The sequence below is a fragment of the Salmo trutta genome, chromosome 30 (assembly GCF_901001165.1).
Source record: "Salmo trutta chromosome 30, fSalTru1.1, whole genome shotgun sequence".
NCBI classification, from domain to species: domain Eukaryota; kingdom Metazoa; phylum Chordata; class Actinopteri; order Salmoniformes; family Salmonidae; genus Salmo; species Salmo trutta.
In genome coordinates, this window is record NC_042986.1 from 11,734,717 (window position 1) to 11,756,465 (window position 21,749).

A 21,749-nucleotide genomic window follows, 5' to 3' on the forward strand; every position below is an offset into this window, starting at 1 on the left:
CTAGCTGCCTCTATTTTTCTCATCAGTGAATTGGCAACCCCACTGGTTTGTTCAGTCTCTGTTTTATCTCATAGATGAAATGCTTGACTCCTTTTTGGAAAACTGAGGAGGTTCTTTGGCAGACAAACTACAGTGTGTGTGTGTGGTGTGTGTGTAGCTCTGTGTTTGGATCCAAATCATATTTAGGAATTTATATACGTACCTTGCGTAATCTGTTGTTTGACAAATTGCCAAATCTGACTGTCCCATGTTGGTGGGGGGCACATAGGCTACATGTACTTGTTCTCATGTTTTTAATAAGTGTTGAAATAGGATCTGCTTTTACAAGGAGTCGCTTCATACAATAGCCTGTCTGGAATGTTCTGGGATGTATTGTTCCTCACTTACACTTGATTGCTACATAAACAAATACAGTATATAAAGAGTAAGACATGGTTTATAGTAAATCTCTTGATGCTGATCCCTTTTTCAAACAAATTTATGTGGAGACCAGTTCAAATAAGGAATGATTCTCTTGAGAGCAATGTTAAATGTTTACAAAAGAAATGTATCTTTTTATGCCAAGAGCAGAAATGTTTTAATTTCAAACAAATTCATCTCATGCATGGGATTCACACATACCTACTGTACATGCATTAAAGCTAGAATCCTTAATTGAAACAATAACAAATCGGACACCCTGCCTCCGTTTTGGTAAAAAGCTGAGGGATGGGCCTGGAGAAATTTAACCACTCTCAAATTCGTAGACAGGGGTATGGATGCAAGGACTGACCATCCATGATCTCAAAATTATCGTTCTAGCCATGTTTTGAGGCTATAGGCCTACAGTGTTTGTTTACATTTACATTGTTTACAAATATTGGAGTAAAATAAGCTTAAATGTTGGGTTGTGTTGGGGTACGGCAATTGAACTAAGCTCATGAGGCATGTATAAGTTACATTCTTCAAGAATCAATGAGTATACAGTGAGCTCCAAACATATAGGGACAGTGACACATTTTTTATTGCTTTGGCTCTGTACTCCAGCACTTTGGATTTGAAATGATACGATGATACTATGAGGTCAAAGTGCAGACTGCTTTAATTTGAGGGTATTTTCATCCATATCGAGTGAACCGTTTAGAAATTAAAGCACTTTTTGTACATAGTCCCCACCATTTTAGGGGACCAAAAGTATTGGGACAAATTCAGTTGTATGTGTATTTAAGTAGTAAAAAGTTAAGTATTTGGTCCCATATTAATAGCACGCAATGACTACATCAAGCTTGTGACTCTACACATTTGTTGGATGCATTTGCTGTTTGTTTAAGGTTGTGTTTCAGACTATTTTGTGCCCAATAGAAATTAATGGTAAATAATATTGTGTCATTTTGGAGTCACTCTTATTGGAAATAAGACTAGAATATTGTTCTAAACACTTCTACATTAATGTGATTCATGTGGATGCTACCATGACTACGGATAATCATGAATGAATCATGAATAATGTTGAATGAGAACGTTTTCACAACTTCAATAAACATATAAGTGAATTTGTCCCAATACTTTTGGTCCCCTAAAATGGAGGGACTATGTACAAAAAGTACTGTAATTTCTAAACAGTTCACCCGATATGAATGGAATTAAAGCTGACAGTCTGCACTTCAACCTCATAGTCATTGTATAATTTCAAATCCAAAGTGCTGGAGTACAGAGCTAAAACAAGAACAAAAAATGGGTCACTGTCCCAATACTTTTGAAACTGACTGTATATCATTAAAGGTAGACTCAGCGAAATTATGTTGCCACGAGCAGCACAGCAAATATTGAGATGAGCGAGATGCGAGACGTCACTCTCACATAGTCCCACACAGTATCTGAGCATGTGCATGGGTTAGCTTCATGCTGTTCACAGCTTGGTAGCCAGGACACCAAAACAGTGGAGAAGTTGAGCTTCGTGCTTCAACTCTCTTAGTTGTTGCAGAAATGGACCCACTATGCTGTTTACTTTCTGTATCTATGTCATATCGCTGAGTCTACCTTTAATTTACAAGTCCAAAAATGTATGTAGCAACTAAGGATTCTAGCTGGGAACTGATCATGGTATTTTATTGCTTGTTTAATATTTCTATATTTCTTCATTTCTTTCTTTTCAATTTTGGGGGTTTGTGTGTATTGTTTTGTATTGTTAGGTATTACTGCGCTGTTGGACCTAGGGACATAAGCATTTCGCAATAACATCTGCAAAATATGTGTACCCTACCAAAACATATTCAAAAATAACATTTCTTAGAATTTCTTATCAACCACTGAGACCCCAAAGGACAGATTCAAAGTCTGCCTAAATATAATCTGCATAGCCTAGTTACAGCCTCATCACTTATGTTTTATGTAGAAATATAACTTTTGTGCACAGTGCCACCCAGAGGTGAAGTTTAAAAAAGGGCACCACCCAATCGTACCTCTAAAATCAGTATCGTTGCCCTCCTAACTTGAGCATTACAGATTCATAGTAATCAAGCATCATTTGCATGTGAAAATGTAATTGGGTGCATTACATTTTATTAGTGACCAACTTGCACATCCACAATGTAGCTTTAAATGTGACAATTACCAACTCCCCCGCTAGTGGTCAGTCTACTGTAGATTGGTGGTTTTCAAATGCCATCTTTGTAGACTGGGTAACGCTCGTTTTGCCTCGGCCGGTTCCCTGATGCGTGGAGAATTCTCTGTAGAATGGTCGTGAGTAAACTCAATACCCCAGAGCACCGAGCAATACAAACACGAACGCCCCCAATTTCATCAGGAAGGACGAAATCACCACCTGAGTGACAACAGAGATAAATAGGAAGAGAGGCCAACTAGGCAGAAAATGTGTCTCCCTCCAGCAGGTGGCGTTTGTTCGTTGTTCCGCCGCCAAGCAAGGAGTTTTTGTATGGAGATCAATGAGAGTTTCGAATTTGGGCAACAGAAAAATGAATGGCTTATTTACTGCGTGAGATTTATTTGATCGAATAGAAGTAATGCTTAAGTTGTTATGAGTGTACTGATATAAGTAGGGCACGTGACATCCCGGAAACTCTGAAAAAAAACCACTTAATATCGGAGTTGTAAGATGGCTATGCATATTCATGAGATGTGGCTAGTAGCGAAGCCTCTCTCTCAAATCAATTTAAAGGGCTTTATTGGCATAGGAAACATACGTTTACATTGCCAAAGCAAGTGAAATAGATTATAAACAATTCAAAATTAACAGTAAAAAGTACGCTCACAAGTTTCAAAGGAATAGACATGTCAAATGTCATATTATGGCTATGTATAGCGTTCTCTCTCTCTCGCTCCCTCTCCATTGAATACAGGCGGTTGACGTCAACAACCCTCATTGAATATTAAAAAAAAGGATTACAATAATGAGAAATATCCACCAGGATAGGCGAGAGCTAGACATCCTGCCGTGCCGCTTTGTGCACAACGACTCCCATTGTAAGGGCGGAGACATGCATCTTGTCAGTATATCCATAATCTTTGGTCAAATGTACCGTACGGCAACGTGATGACGCAATCTGTGTACACACGGCGTGAGTGGCAGCTTGTTTCCTGAGAATAGAAATTCCCCAACTCACCTAATCAAACATTTGCTGTGTATGCGGATTGATTCGGTAGCTAGAGTGAGACGTTTGCTCCTGCGTGAAGTTCGTAGTAGCAGCCACGTGTACATGAAATGTAACCTAGCTAACAGTTTTGTTTTGCTCGTACGACGATGCATTCTCGCCATTGCTAGGTGTGCTAGCTAACTAGCTAGTGCCTTATCTCTTCAATTTCCTGGCATTTATTTTGAGCAGCGTTCCAGATTTTGTGTCGTTGGAGCTCAACACTAGGTAAGTCATCAAGCCTTGTCCTCTCATCGGCTAATGTTAGCCGGCTTGTTAGATATGCTGGGGTGTATTCATTAGTCGGATTCCGTTGCAAAACGTTTAGTTTGTTGCGGAATATATTGCAACAGAAACAGTTTACTCCAAACGAAAACGTTTTGCAACGAAAACGAGAGTTTCTATTTGACAAATTCAGGTAGGACCCTCCCTGTTTCGTTATTTTGCTCTTTTTGTTTCCGTTTGGTTCCTAGAGTAAACGGTAAAAGGGTTTCGTTGTATAACGTTTTGAAGCCATACAGTTGGTTACATTCCAATTTCATCCTCCAGATGGCTTAACTCCAAATGTACTGATAGAGAAAATACCAATTTTCTTTGAAAAAAATTATAAGGAAGGTATCATGTTTAAGGCTGCAATATGTGACTTTTTGGGCAACCTGACCAAATTCACATAGAAATGTGAGTTCTAGATGTAATTTTGTTGAATGCAGTTCTAAGTGGTAGATGTGGTCTATGTGCACTATTTCTATGTTTCCTGTTAAGTTTAGTTTTTGCTTCTTACTTTTGGTTTTGTACACCAGCTGAAAATACAATATTTTTGGTTATTGAAAATATATTTTTCATCGGTTTAGATGGTACAATGATTCTCTACACTTAACATTGATTGTTTTGTCACAAACTGAAACGTACAATTTTAGCAACCAAGAAATGGTAGTGCGATTTCTGCATTCTGCACCTTTTTAATATAATGCAACTTTGGATTTTACCCCCATCTCAAAAGCAAATGGTTTAGACCATTTGGCATTTTAGAGAGCTTGGTCCTTGTAACGCTTATCAATCTAATAATCTAATACACTTGTTCAACTTGAATAATACAATATTAGTTTACATTTCTCAAGTTCTACATTTTCTGATCCACTCATGCAGGGTGGATTAGTGTTGCCTACACTATAAAATAAAGTGGTGTATTTAATGTGGTCCTTGGAAGCACTCACTCATTCTCTCACACACACACACCAGATATCCCCAAAGCAATGATATACCATTCTAACAGCCATGGTGCATTGTCAGGACACCTAATGGAGTTCACTCTCTAGGTACTGTCACAGACCGTGAAGACATGGAGTTGCGCGCATCAGACCCTGCAGGCTGTCCTTCAAATTCGCTACAACGTTATCCTCAATCCCCTGCGTATGCCAACACCTTGCATAGAGTCTAACAGCTAGCCTATATGTCGAATGTCCAGTGGCGACCAGTAATTTTTTGGGGGGGTGCCTGTTTTGCATGTTATTTTGGAATTAATGTGTCACATATTAGTTTGCAGACAATGTGTATATATCTTTTTTTAATTGAGTTAATAAAGCTGCATATAAACTTGATCTCTCTTTTGCTTTCTTGAGTAAGGCAGCTCCAAAATGCAGGTGTTTCAGCCTAGCTCAGTGCCATCAGAGGCCATCAGACTGTTAAACAGCAATCACTAACACAGAGAGGCTGCTGCCTACATACAGACTTGAATCATTGGCCACTTTAATAAATGGATCACGAGTCACTTTAAATAATGCCACTTTAATAATGTTTACATATCTTACATTACTCCTCTCACATGTGTATATACTGTATTTTATACCATCTATTGCATCTTGCCTATGCCGCTCGGTGATCGTGCATCCATATATTTATATGTACATATTCTTATTCCATCCCTTTAGATTTGAGTGTATTAGGTAGTTGTTATGGAATTTTTAGATAATACTGCACTGTCGGAACTAGAAGCACAAGCATTTCGCAACACTTGCATTAACATCTGCTAACCATGTGTATGTGACCGATAACATTTTATTTTATTTGCTTTCTGTGGTGGTGGGACAGCTAGCGGAGAATATGTAGCGTAGGGGTTGGTAATGTTCTCTAGTTGTGCCGTGATTGGCTCAGTGTTCTGTCACTCATAGGGACACTATGTCACCGCCAAATGGTAGCGCTCGAAAATTCAAGCCCTTTGGGTGCTGCCATAGAGTTACATTAGAAGTGCCCATCCAAGATAGCTCAAAGTCATTGGCCACAGATAAAATGACGTCAAATCACGTTATATCTACAGCAGCTTTGATTGGACTGATCGTACTTTCAAAATCTTAGTTAGCAAGCTAGCAGTCGTCATCATTATGAATCAAGTCGACAATCTACTGGCAAATCCTTTTTAATTCTTGTCATATGATGAGAAATTATAGATAAAAGGTATTGGTGCTCATCAGCCATTGGACATAAACATTACACAACAAGTTGGAAATCGCAAATTTAACAATGAGTGGTTTGGAAGGAATCAGTGGCAAGCGTTGCAAATCAATCACTAGCCTGCTATTCAATGGACTGGGTGTGTGGTCCCAAGTTTGGGTTTAAGGGTCTTTTTTCCAAGCTTAAAAGGATAAACATTCTACATTGGTCATGGTGACAATCGAGCATGACTTCTTTCGTACTCAAAACATCTGTGAAATCTGATTTATAGTGAGTTCAAGACAACTGGGTATTGGGAAGATACGTTTTGAACAGTCATCCAACTCGGAATTTCAGGTTGGAAACTGGCCTCTTTCTAGAGCTACGACCTGAAGATCACTGACGTCATCATGATCCGGCCTTGTTTTTTTTCACAGTTGTCTTGAAAGCACCATAAATCCAGAGAATGACAGACTTTTATGAAGTTTGATGACAAAATTTGCCCACAAAGGGCTGCCGCACCACCTTCCTGTTCAAGTGAGCACAGCACAACAAGGGGAGTCCAAAAATGTATGCTGCTGCATAAATTATGTAATATGCCAGGGAGATATGTATACTGTAGCTAAGAAGATAATACTAAGTGAATGTTGTGTAGTAAGCTTTTAGTAGCCCATGTGCCTCTCATAATTTGGTCCCGTTTCCCCTCCAAATTTCACCTACTGTTCTGACTTGGTGGTGCACGTGTAGCCAATAGCCTGTTTTAGAGAGATGTAATCATCGAATATTGGAAGAGCTTTCTTTGTCTGCTTATATGTCCCCTTTATTTATCATATGGTTCTGACTTGGTGTACAGTGAGAATACTGTAAGAACGGCCCATGTTTTGAATTCTGTTGCAGTACATTTCAAAAGTGCTGAACAAATAGTTATATTGACTACGTCCATCCTAGCTCGCTCATTAATGTCTTGAAATTACGGATTGCCTTTTATCCGCTTGTCGCCCCCTTTTGCCATAGTTTGTACATCTCAATTGTCAGTAGAAACCACATTTGTTTAAGAAAGTCAGCCATATCAGCTATTTTTTTTTAAAAGGCAGTAAATGAGGCAGAATTAAGTATTTCGCTCCATGATTGGACTTCCATAATAGCCAGGTGTAGCAGTGGTAAGGTGTCAGGACTGCTGTTAGAGCAGCTTTATGTAGGCCTTAACAGTGTGTGGGCACTGTTTGTCACCGTTATAGTGCAATTCATGTAGTGAGTTTGCTGGCCTGCATCTTAAGACATTTTCTTTTTGCCCCACCAAGATTTACATGCAAAAATCGCCACTGAATGTCGAAACGGAAGGTTAACTTACAAATCGGTGTGTAATGGCGTGGTGTTTTATGTACACTTCCAATGAAGTAGGCCTAGGCTTATTATCTTGTGAATGTAGGCTAATGCACGGCTTGTGTGTCCCTGTCGGGCTCATGGGCTTCCCCCGAGCACCTGTGATGGATGGGGCGTGGGGTCGGTTAAAGCGCTGTCTGAGACAGCAATTTTAAGGTCCATTATTATAACCTATTGCAGGTCTAGATTAGACGCTAGCCTCTATGTTGAACAAGTAGCCATTAGCAGTATAGCAGAAACAAATGCGTAACGATGCCCCTGTTTTGGGATAACCTATGCATCCTTCATTCCTCCCATCTTTGAAGACATCACCGACGGATGTGTGAAAGGAGATTTTACACTAGGCAACCAAGTCATGTCAGTTTAGTGAATATTTCTATAGCCTATGATCATTGATCTAATATCAAAGTTTATTTGTCATGTGCGCTGAATACAACAGGTGTAGACCTTACAGTGAAATGCTTACTTACAGGCTCTAACCAATAGTGCAAAAAAAGGTGTTAGGTGAACAATAGGTAAGTAAAAAAAACGACAGTAAAAAGACAGGCTATAAAAGTAGCGAGGCTACATACAGACACCGGTTAGTCAGGCTGATTTGAGGTAGTATGTAGATATGGTTACAGTGGCTATGCATATATGATGAACAGAGAGTAGCAGTAGCGTAAAAGAGGGGTTGGAGGGTGGCGGGACACAAGGCAGATAGCCTGGTTAGCCAATGTGCAGGAGCTCTGGTTGGTCGGCCCAATTGAGGTAGTATGTACATGAATGTATAGTTAAAGTGACAATGCATATATGATAAACAGAGTAGCAGCAGCGTAAAAGAGGGGTTGGGGGGGGGGCACACAATGCAAATAGTCCGGGTAGCCATTTGATTACCTGTTCAGGAGTCTTTTGGCTTGGGGGTAAAAACTGTTGAGAAGCCTTTTTGTCCTAGACTTGGCACTCCGGTACCGCTTGCCATGTGGTAGTAGAGAGAGCAGTCTATGACTGGGGTGGCTGGGGTCTTTGACAATTTTTAGGGCCTTCCTTTGACAGCGTCTGGTGTAGAGGTCCTGGATGGCAGGTAGCTTAGCCCCAGTGATGTACTGGGCCGTACGCACTACCCTCTGTAGTGCCTTGCGGTCGGAGGCCGAGCAATTGCCACACCAGTGATACCACCAGTCAGGATGCTCTCGATGTTGCAGCTGTAGAACCTTTTGAGGATCTCAGGACCCATGCCAAATCTTTTTAGTTTCCTGAGGGGGAATAGGCTTTGTCGTGCCCTCTTCACGACTGTCTTGGTGTGTTTGGACCATGTTAGTTTGTTGTTGTGGACACCAAGGAACTTGAAGCTCTCAACCTGCTCCACTGCAGCCTCCTCGATGAGAATGGGGGCGTGCTCGGTCCTCCTTTTCTTGTAGTCCACAATCATCTCCTTAGTCTTGGTTACGTTGAGGGATAGGGTGTTATTCTGGCACCACCTGGCCAGGTCTCTGACCACCTCCCTATAGTCTGTCTCGTCATTGTCGGTGATCAGGCCTACCACTGTTGTGTTGTCTGCAAACTTAATGATGGTGTTGGAGTCGTGCCTGGCCATGCAGTCGTGGTAGAGCAGGGAGTACAAGAGGGGACTGAGCACGCACCCCTGTGGAGCTCCAGTGTTGAGGATTAGCGTGGCAGATGTGGTGCTACCTACCCTCACCACCTGTGGGCGGCCCGTCAGGAAGTCCAGGATCCAGTTGCAGAGGGAGGTGTTTAGTCCCAGGGTCCTTAGCTTAGTGATGAGCTTTGAGGGTACTATGGTGTTGAACGCTGAGCTGTAGTCAATGAATAGCCTTCTCACATAAGTGTTCCTTTTGTCCAGGTGGGAAAGGGTAGTGTGGAGAGCAATAGAGATTGTATCATCTGTGGATCTGTTTGGGCGGTATGCAAATTGGAGTGGGTTTAGGGTTTCTGGGATAATGGTGTTGATGTGTGCCGTTACCAACCTTTCAAAGCACTTCATGGCTATGAACGTGAGTGCTACGGGTCTGTAGTCATTTAGGCAGGTTGCCTTTGTGTTCTTGGGCACAGGGACTATGGTGGTCTGCTTGAAACATGTTGGTATTACAGACTCAATCAGGGACATGTTGAAAATGTCAGTGAAGACATGCCCGGAGCACACATCCTGGTAATCCGTCTGGCCCCGCAGCCTTATGTATGTTGACCTGTTTTAAAGGTCTTACTCACGTCGGCTACGGAGAGCGTAATCACACAGTCGTCCGGAACAGCTGATGCTCTCATGCATGCCTCAGTGTTGCTTGCCTCGACGCGAGCATAATATCTATTTAGATCAATGATTATTTAAAGAAGGGGAGAATCCATCCACGAACAGTGTCTATATATGCTGTTTTGCAGGAGTGGTCCTTGAGCTGCCTCTCCTCCCACAGACACGTTTGAGTCAAATCCGCTTGACATGGGACACATACACGCTCCTGATCTCCAGGATCCTAAGATAATTAGCCTGCATTCGTTAGGATAGTTGCCATAAGGGTGAAATACTGTTAGTGAAGCACCATGGATAAGGTCATTGCCATTACATTTTGTGCCCCCCCCCCCCCCTATTCTGAACATCCCTTTCATCATATAGGCCTAGCTTTTAGACTTTTTAAGCTACAGTAGCTTATCTAAGGTGTTCGCCTAGGTTCCGCATCCGAACGTTGTAGCGAATTCAGAGGGCAGACTGAAAGGATCTCAGTCCCAGGTCTCTTCACAGTAAGTGACAGTGCAAAGAGTTTTTTTTATTTGGTTGTGCTCATATTGCATCATGGCCATTTTAATAGAGTATATGCCTATATTATGAAGTTGCCAGGGGGGAACTTGGCGTGTGTGCTGTGACGCCTGTTATATGTGCACAGTGAAGATTTTAGCTTGTAAATCTTAGAGGGGCAAACTCAACATATTTATGTTTTATGCATGCCAGCAAAGCCACAACACTAAACGATACATTTATTGCACTATAACGGTGACAAACGGTGCCCATAAACTGTTAGGGCCTACATAAAGCTGTCCCAACAGCAGAGCTTTCTTTTCAGCACCATGTAGTGAATCCTTACCACTGCTACACCTGGCGGAGCCTGGTCTGGCTGCGAAACGGATCATTCAGCCTCATTTACTGTGTTTAAAAAAAAAAAGATGGCTGACTTGCTTCAACAAATGGGGAGTCTACTGACAAATGAGATGTACGAACTATTGCACAAGGGAACAATGAGCGGATGAGAGGCAAATCCGTAATTTCGATTAAGACATTGAATGAGCGAGCTAAGACGGACGTAGTCAATATAACTAACTGGATTGTCGTTTCTCTTTGCTTATTTGAGCTATTCTTGCCATGTAATGGACTTGGTCTAACTCCCCTACCTTGTCACAACACAACTGATTGTCTCAAACGCATTAATGAGAAGGAAAGAAATTCCACAAATTAACTTTTAACGAGGCCCACCTGTTAATTTAAATGTATTCCAGGTGACTACCTAATGAAGCTGGTTGAGAGAATGCCAAGAGTGTGCAAAGCTGTCATCAAGGCAAAGGGTGGCTACTTTAAAGAAGTTTATATTTTAGATTCTTCAAAGTAGCCTGCCTTTGCCTTGTTGACAGCTTTGCACACTCTTGGCATTCTCTCAAACAGCTTCACCTGGAATGCTTTTCCAACAGTCTTGAAGAAGTTCCCACATATGCTGAGCACTTGTTGTTTGCTTTTCCTTCACTCTGTGGTCCAACTCATCCTAAACCACCTCAATTGGGTTGAGGTCGAGTAATTGTGGAGGCCAGGTCATCTGATGCCGCACTCCATCACTCTCCTTCTTGGTCAAATAACCCGTACACAGCCTGGAGGTATGTTTTGGGTCATTGTCCTGTTGAAAAACAAATGATAGTCTCACTAAGCGCAAACCAGATGGGAATGGCGTATTGCTGCAGAATGCTATGGTAGCCATGCTGGTTAAGTGTGCCTTGACTTCTAAATAAATCACTGACAGGGTCACCAGCAAAGCACCATCACACCATCTCCATACTTCACGGTGGGAACCACACATGCAGAGATCATCTGTTTACCTACTCTGCGTCTCACAAAGACACGGCGGTTGGAACCAAATTTCTAATTGATGAAATTAGCTTGTTTATGTAAAAATGACCAAATACACTGTTTACACTAAAACTACCAAAACTAGTTATTATGGCAAACCTGGAAAAATAGAATCCGAATGATTTGAAAACCCCAATCAGCAGCTGGATGAGAGTTGTGTGTCTACTCCGGTAAAAAAACATTATCTTCAGCGCATTTGGTAACATTGAACCAGCTAATTACATGGGCTTTCACTCAACTAATAAAGCCTATGCTTTACTAATGAAGCCTATGCAAAGCTATAAATGGCCAAAGCCATTTTACAAGCATATGAATGATGAAGGTGAATATCCTATAACGGGGATATAGGCCTTGTAGACTAAACTCCACTCCATGGTGAAGGAAGTTAACCAAAGGCATACAGCCAAGACCAGGCTTTGTGGAATCTAGCTCTGACTACATCGATTCGCCCAAGGTCAATACTTTAAAAATAAAAGTAAATTATGAAATGCCAACCTTGTACCTATATTTGTCCTCTGTAGTTGCGTGCTTTTCTTTGCTGAAATCTGTACTTTTTCAATAAATATGAATAAAATACACCCACTGACTGTTTGCTCATTGCTGTTGCTCGGTAGTGGTATTTAAAATAACAAGGTGTTGCGTTTTCATGATTTACATTTTTTGTAAAATATTGGTCTGCAAATCGATGTAGTCGGAGCTAGATTCCACACAGCCTGGTGTCGGCTCCAGCCTTTGGTAAAGTTCATCAGAATCTTCCTTCACCATGAAGTGGCGTTTAGTCCACTAGGATAGGCCTACCTCTCGTTGGCACGAGCAGCTGTGTCTCCAGCACTGTTGTTATCTGACTCAGTTACATGCATAAAAGTTCAATAGGCTATGAGCTGGACGCATCAATTCAGACGCAACAGAGAAGGTATTTTCGGAATAAAACCATGAGTAAAAAAACATTACTGAATGCTTATTCTGAACGTTTTAATGGGTTTTCTGACCGACGCTAGTATCTTAGGCACCGGTCCCCGGTTTAAATATTTATCGGTGAATGTTACATCCCTAATGTGCATCTTTCCCTTTCAAGAAGATTTGATATGTATCTAGACACATGGGCTCCATATGTCACATTAAACACATTTTCCATTCAAAATGTAAATGGCTGCTGATGGAGCTCATGAGCTGTGTGTGTGTGTGTGTGTGTGCGCGCAAATTATGTATATGTCTATGGTGTATGAAGGCACCTGAGCTGAATCATAAGGGACACTAGGTAATTACCCCCCACACACACACACACACATTTGATCTAAAATCAGCATTGTCCGGTATTGAATTGTTATAACTAGTAATGATCAATATTTATCTTAAATGAGCTATGACATAGCCAATGAATAGGCACAACTTTTGATTTCACCTCAGTCTCATAATCAAATGGTTTAAACCGTTTGGAAGTTTTGATGGACTCCCAAGTGAGCTCCTCTTCTTCTCCCACTCCGACCATGCCGTGCTGGTGGCAAAAATGATTGCTGTCCTCGTTATGACTAGCTAGCCAAGAACAACACTATTCTAATCAGTGATAAGGCTATCCACCTTACCCAGTGTTGTTGTTGTAGACAGGTGTGTTCATCAGTCCGTGAGCAAGCGAGGACACTGAACTTGGAAGAAGCCATGGCTAACTACTGGAGGACGGCTTGGTGCAGACACCTTCTGGCTGTGTCCATGGCCCTGTTCTGCCTGCTCCACAACACCACGGACGTCCATGCCCGACCAGCTAACATGTCATCCCTGAAGGACAAGAACAACCCCACCAGTAAAGAGGAGAATGAGATCCTTCCCCCAGACCATCTGAACGGGATGAAGCTGGAGATGGATGGTCACATCAACAAGGACTTCCATCAGGAGGTGTTCCTAGGTAAGGAGATGGAGGAGTTTGAAGAGGACTCTGAGCCCAGGAGGAACAGGAACAAGCTCATTGACATCTTCAGCAAGTAAGTGGGGATGACTGGCTTTCAATTTCTTGAGTCGTATACATACTCTCTGTGTTGAGTACATCCACCAAATGTTTCCAGGTTTAGCTTTGTTGTAGAGTGTCTGTGTTGTATTTCTATCATTTTTGTGTGGGCCAAATTGTGAAGTGGTGTGTAGATGCAAGGTTGTAATTACGATAAATCCACATTCCTTAGTTGGGAGTTTGGATCATGCCTATGTAGCCTATACCCATCCAGTTAATGTGAACACCGTTCATGGTCTGGTTCCTATTTTAAAGAATAGGGGGGCATGAACAAATGAGGCTAGATTATCTCTTATGATAAACAAAGCAGTGTTCCTGAGAATGGAGACGTGAGTGCATCGAAAAGGTCAACCACAGCAGTCTAAGTAAATATCTGGCCTTATCCACCCCATACTGGATAAGCTTGGTGTCAAGTAGTAAAAGCTAGGAGGCTGATTTTATAAATACTGTTGAAGCGAAACAGTCCAGATATTTTAGTCCTACTTGTCACCCTCGCCAAATTTCAAGGTTCCTTGACAAATCCTCACTACCGTTCCATTATTTTGACCCTATATGGCGAAGGAATGACTGTGTTGGAAAAGCATGAAAGCTGAAACATTTGAAAAGCATATTTTGAGCTAAGGTTGCATCTTACTTAGTTAGAAAACTATCCAAAATAATCTGGGTACGTGGTTGAAGCAGATATGATAGTGGATTTGAATAAACTACTTGAATTTGATATTCCATTTGAGTGTTTGTTTGAAAATGCTGACTGTAAGTCACTGTGGATAAGGGCATCTTCTAGCTAAATGACCTAAATGTAAAAACTGTAGATCGACAAGGTCTTAACACTAGCCCCCCCCCCCCTTCGTCTCCAGGGTGGACTTTAATAAAGATAAGAGTGTCAGTGCCAAGGAGATGCAGCGCTGGATCGTGGAGAAGACAGAGGAACACTTCCAGGAGGCTGTGAGAGAGAACAAGATGAGCTTCCATGCTGTGGACCCAGATGGAGATGGTAAGCGAGACGACAGTCGTATCTGGATGAAAACGGACTGAAACAAGGAGGGACTTACCTGGACTTGTCCAACAATAACCAATAGTTTTCATTTTCTGTAGCTGTGGACTAATGAATACAACCCTGATACATAGCCATGATGGTGACCTATTCATTGAGAGCAATGCGTTTGTTACCGACACTGATGTCTTACTGTTTGGCCTCAGACCTGAAATGTGTGGGCCACAATACATCTCAGACCTGATGACAATACAGCACTGTTTACCAAAACTGCCTCAAAATCCTTCCTAAACGGTCTAGCCCCTATCCCTAAACCGTTATATTCTCGTCATAGGCCATGTGACATGGGATGAATACCGGGTAAAGTTTCTGGCCAGCAAAGGATTCAACAAGAAGGAAATGGCTGACAAGATGAAGAACAGTGAAGAACTGAAGGTGGACGAGGAGAGTAAGTTCATCCACAACAATACAATCTGCACAACACTATTTTAGTTGTAGTCTGTGCATTTCTACTGATTAATCAGGAATTCTGGCTTTTCTGACTATCCTCTTTTCATACTATCATTGAAACTGACCTACCCCCAAACCAATATCAGTTTTTTTCCCTAGGTTTTCCTGATCACATCCCCGATAGTAGCCTATTGCCCCTAGCTCTGCCAGTAATGCTTGTACTTACTGTCTCTTTGCAGCCCAGGAGGTGCTGGAGAGTCTGAAGGACCGCTGGTTCCAGGCTGATAACCCCCCAGCCGACCAGCTGCTGAACGAGGAAGAGTTCCTCTCCTTCCTGCACCCGGAGCACAGCAAAGGAATGCTCAAATACATGGTCAAGGAGATTGTTCGTGACCTAGGTACGGTCTTCTCTACTCGCTCACATTTAGTTTTGATTTGAATTCAGTTTGTTTCTATGTATCATGCTATACGTTTCAGTGTAAGTGATAGAGTATGAAACCGAGAATGAATTAAAGGTGGAAGACAAACATGCAGAATGAATACATAAGTTGTAGATGACCATGATCAATCATGAAAAGTGTTACAATACAGCTATCTGAGTGTGATGTGTATTTTGTGTTGTTTTTACAGACCAGGACAGTGACAAGAAGCTGACTCTGTCTGAGTTCATCTCCCTGCCCATGGGCACTGTGGAGAACCAGCAGGCTCAGGACATCGATGATGACTGGGTACGAGAGAGGAAGAAGGAGTTTGAGGAGGTCATCGATGGCAACCATGACGGCATCGTAACCATGGAGGAACTACAGGTGGGTGCCGTGTGTGCTGGTTATACTGCAGGACCTGATGGCATGGTCTTTTCTAATAAAAATGGGGTTTGGGTGGGCGTGGCAATTTTACGGAACCCGCCCCATCTTGGCGCTGTAGAATTTGTTTTATTTACATGTTGTTGTTTTTAAAGAAAATTTCCTGCAGTTCTACACATTTTTCCATGGAGCTGAGAGAAACTTTAGCATTTCCTACATACAACACATTTCCTCCCGTTCTATGCATTTTGCCATGGCTAATGCTGTGTTTCTTTTAAATAACAAATAAATACTACTAAATTCATTGTTTTTGGAATTCTCAATTCTCCCTCACTGTGTAGTTCATATTTTGGTGCTTGTTAGTTCTCAAAGATATTATAAAAAATATATATAGCTCCATTATCCATACTTTGTATATGATTTTAGTAGTTTAAGTTTACACAGTGTTTTTCCATCCCGAAAAATCTATTAAACATGCTCTCCAGGAGTACATGGACCCGATGAACGAGTACAACGCGCTGAACGAGGCTAAGCAGATGATCGCTGTGGCCGATGAGAACCAGAACCACAACTTGGAACTGGAGGAGATTCTTAAGTACAGCGAATACTTCACTGGCAGCAAGCTCATGGACTATGCCCGGAATGTTCACGAGGAGTTCTAAGCAATAAAGACAAACTGTCCTAAAAAATCCTTCCCTTTCCCTTTTAATGGGGGCATCTTGGTAAGTCTGCTCTAACGACAGGTCTGTCTTAAAAAAAAGCTTAATGTTGGGATGTTTTAGTGTGCAATTGTGTTTAAATCCTAGTCCCAGCCGACTGACCCGCCCTGGCCTCCTCTGACTCTTAAAGTAAGGCCTAAAACATCCTTCATTTCTGGACTGTCTGCCTCTTCTAAACATCCCATCAGAATGAACCATAGCCGAGGTCTGCCTTCTGTCTACAGTGGTCCTCAAGTTGCATTGTCTTACCTATATGTATTGGTCTTTTTCAGTGCATTCTAGACACTACGTCACCTTCATGGTTCATTCATGGTTCATGGATGCTATATTGTGAAATGTATGTATATGAGGGATTCAAACAAGATTCCTTTCTTTTCTCCTCCCCTATATCGAAGCAGTCTAAGTTGAGGATTACACAATCAGACCTATTATTTGTAGCAGGGCCTCTAATTAGACTCCAAACATGTTGATTTTAAACTTGCACAACAATGGTATATCCAAATAAAGAAGGTATTTACATCACGTATTTTCATTGGCATTTCAAAATTAGTTATAGCCTACGTACGTACCACAATGTTGCTCGGAGGTAACTGGTCTTTATAAAGTTGGCAATCATTTTGATGATTGAGCTGAACCACAGTAACCACTGTATTCTCCACACTCACTGACTCCATAATGTGCTTGCTGACCCTTGTGAACAGTTATTTTTCTATTTGGTAATGGGGGTACTAAGGGTTACACCGGTAAATTCTTAATAGGTGTTTATGATTCTCTGATCTGTCCTGTTCTTTACAATTTGTGCTTATGTGTGATAATTATGGAGTTTTTTTTCCCATACATTTGTTTGCTTTTGTATCTATAATTCCAAATGGGATTGTGCATTTAAGCATCTCCAAAATGCTAGTCAATTGTCAACATCTCAGTTTAATGTTTGTGACTGGTGTAAGAAATTAACTTATTTATTTATTTGTTGTTGGTCTGCATTTTTGCAATTACATAAATCAGTAAAAATAATATTCGGTATTTTCCCAGTGGTGTACTTTGTTCAATACTTATGTTTTATTCAGGTTATGCTAATTACATATTTTCTATACATTTCTGATGAATATGACTTAATTGTCATTAAGAAATCCCGTATTACCCCTTGTCATGCTTTGCCAAAGCTCTATAATATATGTATAATATGCATTCATCAATTGTTTTCCTGCTTCAAGGACAATATCCTGTGGAAATATCAGTCATTTGGATCCCTCTGAGCTCCTGTCATCGCGTTGAATTGCTAAAAGAAAAAGCTCATGCGATCAGAATGTGACAAAGCTTTATACATTGTATTCCCGATTTTACTTGTAAACCAATAAATATTTCTCATCAATCTCTGACCATACTCTGCACCCTAATGTGTTATGCGTCCATAAATGTTTCATCATTTTAGCACACTAACTTGATGGGCAATAGTTTTCCACTAGGCTTTTTAATTTGTACAACTTTTTAGAGCTTGCCATGAGTGGAGCTTGCCAGAAAACAGGCAATTCATGTCCCTCATTTTGTTTTTATTTGTAGTAGTTGCTATGAGACCATTGTTATTTTCTGACTCAAAATTCTGTGAACCGCATTGGATTTCTACAGCCACCCACAGAAATAGTCAAAACAATAACATTAGGCTTTGAAAAATCAAATTTCTTATTTATGACCAAATATTATTATTAGATTATAAACATGTCTGTAAATTTGTCAGACTATTTCAAAATATATTTTGGCAAGAACCTTCGAGACCAGCTATTGTGAGTAAAAATATGACATGTAACCTAGACGTTTAAGGAACTTTGTCCTAAAATGTTAGCAGCTTCTATCTGTTCCATTAATGTATTACTTTCCTCTCCCTACCCAAACACAACATTATCATTAGCAGAAGGCTCATGGTTTATGTTAAGAAATAAGACAGTCAATCCCCACTGACCATTTTGACAGGAAGGCCACGTCCGCAGCAGATGAGATGCTGGCCCCTTCCTCCCGTCTCCTGCAGAAGAGACGGGAGGCCATGGAGGTCAACAATGCTATGACGCTGCAAAGAGAGGTGAAATACTTATTTTTTAAATTGTCTCATTGTACCTCAAACCAACAATTCCTGGCAATAAAATTATATGACGAATTAGTACAATCCTTATAGTCAAGTCTCCACACAATCCTCCTGTATGATATGGTCTCACTTTACATTCTGTTTGGGTTTCAGGATTTTGAGTCGACTCTCAGAGCCCTGAGAATTCGCAAGGATGAGCTCATAGAGAAGGAGGGCCAGATGAAGGAATATCTGCAGAAATTTGACAATTTTCTGAAGGTACTGTCATAGCTTCTGAACATCACTTCTTAGACTAAACTATGGACCCCGTCCTGTAGTCTGCCCATCAGTCAGACTTTGAGATGAATTGGTCATGCTCTTCCGTGATCTCATTTCAGGAGAACGAGGTGAAACGATGTCGTGCTGTTAGGAAGGCCGGCCGAGAGAGGGAACTGACCAATCAGAAGAAGGTGGACCTGCTCACTCTCCAGGAGGAGATGAAAGCTCTCGTCAAAGAGAGGGACCGTCTGGAGAAACGAGTGCAGAAGAATGCCATATACCCCCATTACCTGGATAAAGTGGTACAGGCCAGTGAACAGGTAGGTCATAGTAAGGATTAGAACTCTGAGGTAGTGTGTGATTTGACTGGCCTTCACAGACAAACCAATCCCTAGCCACTTGTATCTGACCAGATTGGATAGCTCTAAGCAATATATTGGTGGTTCCATCTTGCCCTGTGATAAGCCAGGTGGAATATTGTAACCATATTGCTGATACCTGTCCAATCCTCTTAGGTCTACACAAGAGCCTAAACCGTAGGGGTTAGGGGTTGATTTGGAATTCCTTTTGTGCATCTCAGTTTCAGGAGGCCAGACAGGTGATGTCTCGCTACGACACGTTGATGCTGACCCGAGAGGACCTGGTGCGGACCACCCAGCAGAACCAGGACAGCACGGAGAACGTCCGGGCCCAGCTGGCCCGCTTCACAGAGCAGAGCAATGACACCCTGCTGCACTACAACAACACTCTGGCCCAGCTACAGAGCCAGCTGGACAAGGCCCGCGCTGAGGGCATGATCTGGGTGAGACATGAGATGATCACGCTCCCTATGGGTATTTTACAGTGATTGATCTCTGAGGGACAGTTTCCCAGACACAGCTTAATAAAGCTAGTCCTGAACCTCCCCTTTTCAGTCTGTGTTCGGGACACCAGCCCTAGGTGTCCTCAAAGGGAACTAAGAGTCTGATCAAAGGATGAACATTTCTCTCTCGATATACAGGAATCGAGATGGGCCCACATTCAGAACACAGCTGCCAAGAAGACACTGCTGTTGGGCACAATCAAGATGGCCACTCTTAATCTGTACCAGTGTGTGTGCAAGAGGGCGAAAGACACTGGGGAATCACCTATTGCCCCAGAGGACACTATTAAGCAGCTGGAGAAGGTACTTTAGGCTACTGTTATCTCACGACTCATTATTACTCATGAACTCACAGCGCACAGTGCATCATAGGGAGGAGGGGGGGGGGGGGGGGGGGGGGGGGTAGAAATGATTAGCATCCTGATATGTGACCATTGTGCTCTGATGCATAATCAACTGGTCTCTGATCACAGGGATTTCCTTCATCTGCCAGAATATATAGTGGATATCATATATTGACTAGACATTTTCATAAATTGTGAATCCTCTATTACTCATTCATCAACTCTGTCAGGTATTCAGAGGGCATTTCCACTAGACCAGTGTGTTTCAATAATAACTAATGACCTATTTTGACAGATCCAGACCTTCCTAGCCGATCTGATCTGCATTTGGGAGGAGGTGAACAAGCCGGATCAGCCAGGGCCAACCGGACACAGATAGATCATCCGCGTCAATCAATAGAGCTGTTTTGTATGAAAGTTGAGATTCTATACTATGTTATTGCACTGATAAGATCAAAAATAAAGATATTTTGAGACATGGCTAGTGTATTTTTGGGGGGGATTTGGGATTGACCAGTTGACAATAATACAATATTCATCTAAATATATTGATTAAAGTGTTTTCTATGTAGCACATTAGTAAGATTGTATGAACGACGATGTTGCAAACCATTCACTCTTACATCCAACAGCTATTCATATACTCATGAATCACCATTGGATTCAACACATATCACCATTTGCAATGCGGTCTAATGGACTGGGGTTACTTAGATTGAGATACCCAATGGAATTTCTACTTTGCACATTAACAAGTTCACATACACCATCATTCCACATGACAAGATCATAACTATCAACAACACTATTGACTTATAAGGCCTAGGCAGCCTACTAAACGGATCCTTAAGAAGTACTTATACACATAGGGGCTGGTTTCCTGGACGTGGAGGCATTCTCCATTGAACATACTTTTCAGTCCAAGAGTTGGCTTAACCAGGTTACAGGGGCCTAAAGTGGTGATGAGATGAACACGTGATTGGTGTGTGGAATCAAGTGTTAAAGCGCTTTGGTGACATGCTGGAGAAAATGCACTCCTCCACGTCTTTATACGGACAGTGAAGCTGAAACCTTTAATATGGCTTTGTTCTCATGTTGATCAGGCGACATTGTCACCTTTTATTTGAGAGTATATTCATACATGTTTTTCCGTTTAGAAATGAAAGCACTTTATCTTTGTTCAAATGGGAATACATATAATGTCCCCATAACAGTAATAAGGAATAGCATTTTTGGGGGGGGATATGATTTTACACCTCTAAACTTCACTTATCATTATTCACAATTCATTAATGATGGTAGCATCCACATTAATGTAGAAGTGTTCAGAAACATTCTATTATTTACAATAAGTGACTCAAATGGCACAATACATTACTTACCATTCATTTCTATTGGGTGCACAACATAACACAATACATTATTTACCATTCATTTCTATTGAGGGCACAACATAACAATACATTATTTTCTATTGAGGGCACAACATAACACAATACATTATTTACCATTCATTTCTATTGGGGGCACAACAAACTGCAAATGCATACAAGGTTGATGTAATCATTGCGTGCTAGAAATACGGGACCGAATACTAAACTTGACATGTAATTTGAACCTTTATTTAACTAGGCAAGTCAGTTAAGAACACATTTTTATTTACAATGACGGCCTAGGAACAGTGGGTTAACTGCCTTGTTCA

At 41.4% G+C, this 21,749-nt stretch overlaps 2 protein-coding genes across 3 annotated transcripts; both read left to right on the top strand.

The window, feature by feature from the left end:
* The first annotated feature begins 3,527 nt into the window (after window positions 1-3,527).
* LOC115167961 (45 kDa calcium-binding protein-like) lies at window positions 3,528-17,886 on the top strand. Its single transcript, XM_029722752.1, has 7 exons — window positions 3,528-3,857; window positions 13,143-13,517; window positions 14,398-14,534; window positions 14,869-14,982; window positions 15,224-15,382; window positions 15,615-15,790; window positions 16,273-17,886. The coding sequence occupies exons 2-7, from the start codon at window positions 13,198-13,200 to the stop codon at window positions 16,447-16,449; spliced, it is 1,083 nt and encodes a 360-aa protein (XP_029578612.1). The 5' UTR covers window positions 3,528-3,857; window positions 13,143-13,197; the 3' UTR covers window positions 16,450-17,886.
* Window positions 17,887-17,981: 95 nt separating this feature from the next.
* On the top strand, window positions 17,982-20,525 carry LOC115167962 (coiled-coil domain-containing protein 42-like). Of its 2 annotated transcripts, none has more exons than XM_029722754.1 (7): window positions 17,982-18,287; window positions 18,475-18,580; window positions 18,737-18,841; window positions 18,961-19,161; window positions 19,422-19,643; window positions 19,842-20,006; window positions 20,343-20,525. In XM_029722754.1, the coding sequence occupies exons 1-7, from the start codon at window positions 18,223-18,225 to the stop codon at window positions 20,424-20,426; spliced, it is 948 nt and encodes a 315-aa protein (XP_029578614.1). In that variant the 5' UTR covers window positions 17,982-18,222; the 3' UTR covers window positions 20,427-20,525. The 2 variants fall into 2 exon arrangements, with proteins under 2 accessions (XP_029578614.1, XP_029578615.1); XM_029722755.1 differs by having other exon boundaries at window positions 18,162-18,287; window positions 18,479-18,580.
* The last annotated feature ends 1,224 nt before the right edge of the window (window positions 20,526-21,749 follow it).

Excerpts from the sequence above, each read along its gene's own strand:
- LOC115167961 (XM_029722752.1), top strand. The coding sequence starts at position 13,198 with ATGGCTAACTACTGGAGGACGGCTTGGTGCAGACACCTTCTGGCTGTG. Across the intron at positions 14,535-14,868 it reads TGTGGACCCAGATGGAGATG|GCCATGTGACATGGGATGAA; the intron begins GTAAGCGAGACG and ends TTCTCGTCATAG. Across the intron at positions 14,983-15,223 it reads ACTGAAGGTGGACGAGGAGA|CCCAGGAGGTGCTGGAGAGT; the intron begins GTAAGTTCATCC and ends GTCTCTTTGCAG.
- LOC115167962 (XM_029722754.1), top strand. The coding sequence starts at position 18,223 with ATGTCTGTAAATTTGTCAGACTATTTCAAAATATATTTTGGCAAGAAC. Across the intron at positions 18,288-18,474 it reads AACCTTCGAGACCAGCTATT|GAAGGCCACGTCCGCAGCAG; the intron begins GTGAGTAAAAAT and ends CCATTTTGACAG. Across the intron at positions 18,581-18,736 it reads CTATGACGCTGCAAAGAGAG|GATTTTGAGTCGACTCTCAG; the intron begins GTGAAATACTTA and ends TTTGGGTTTCAG.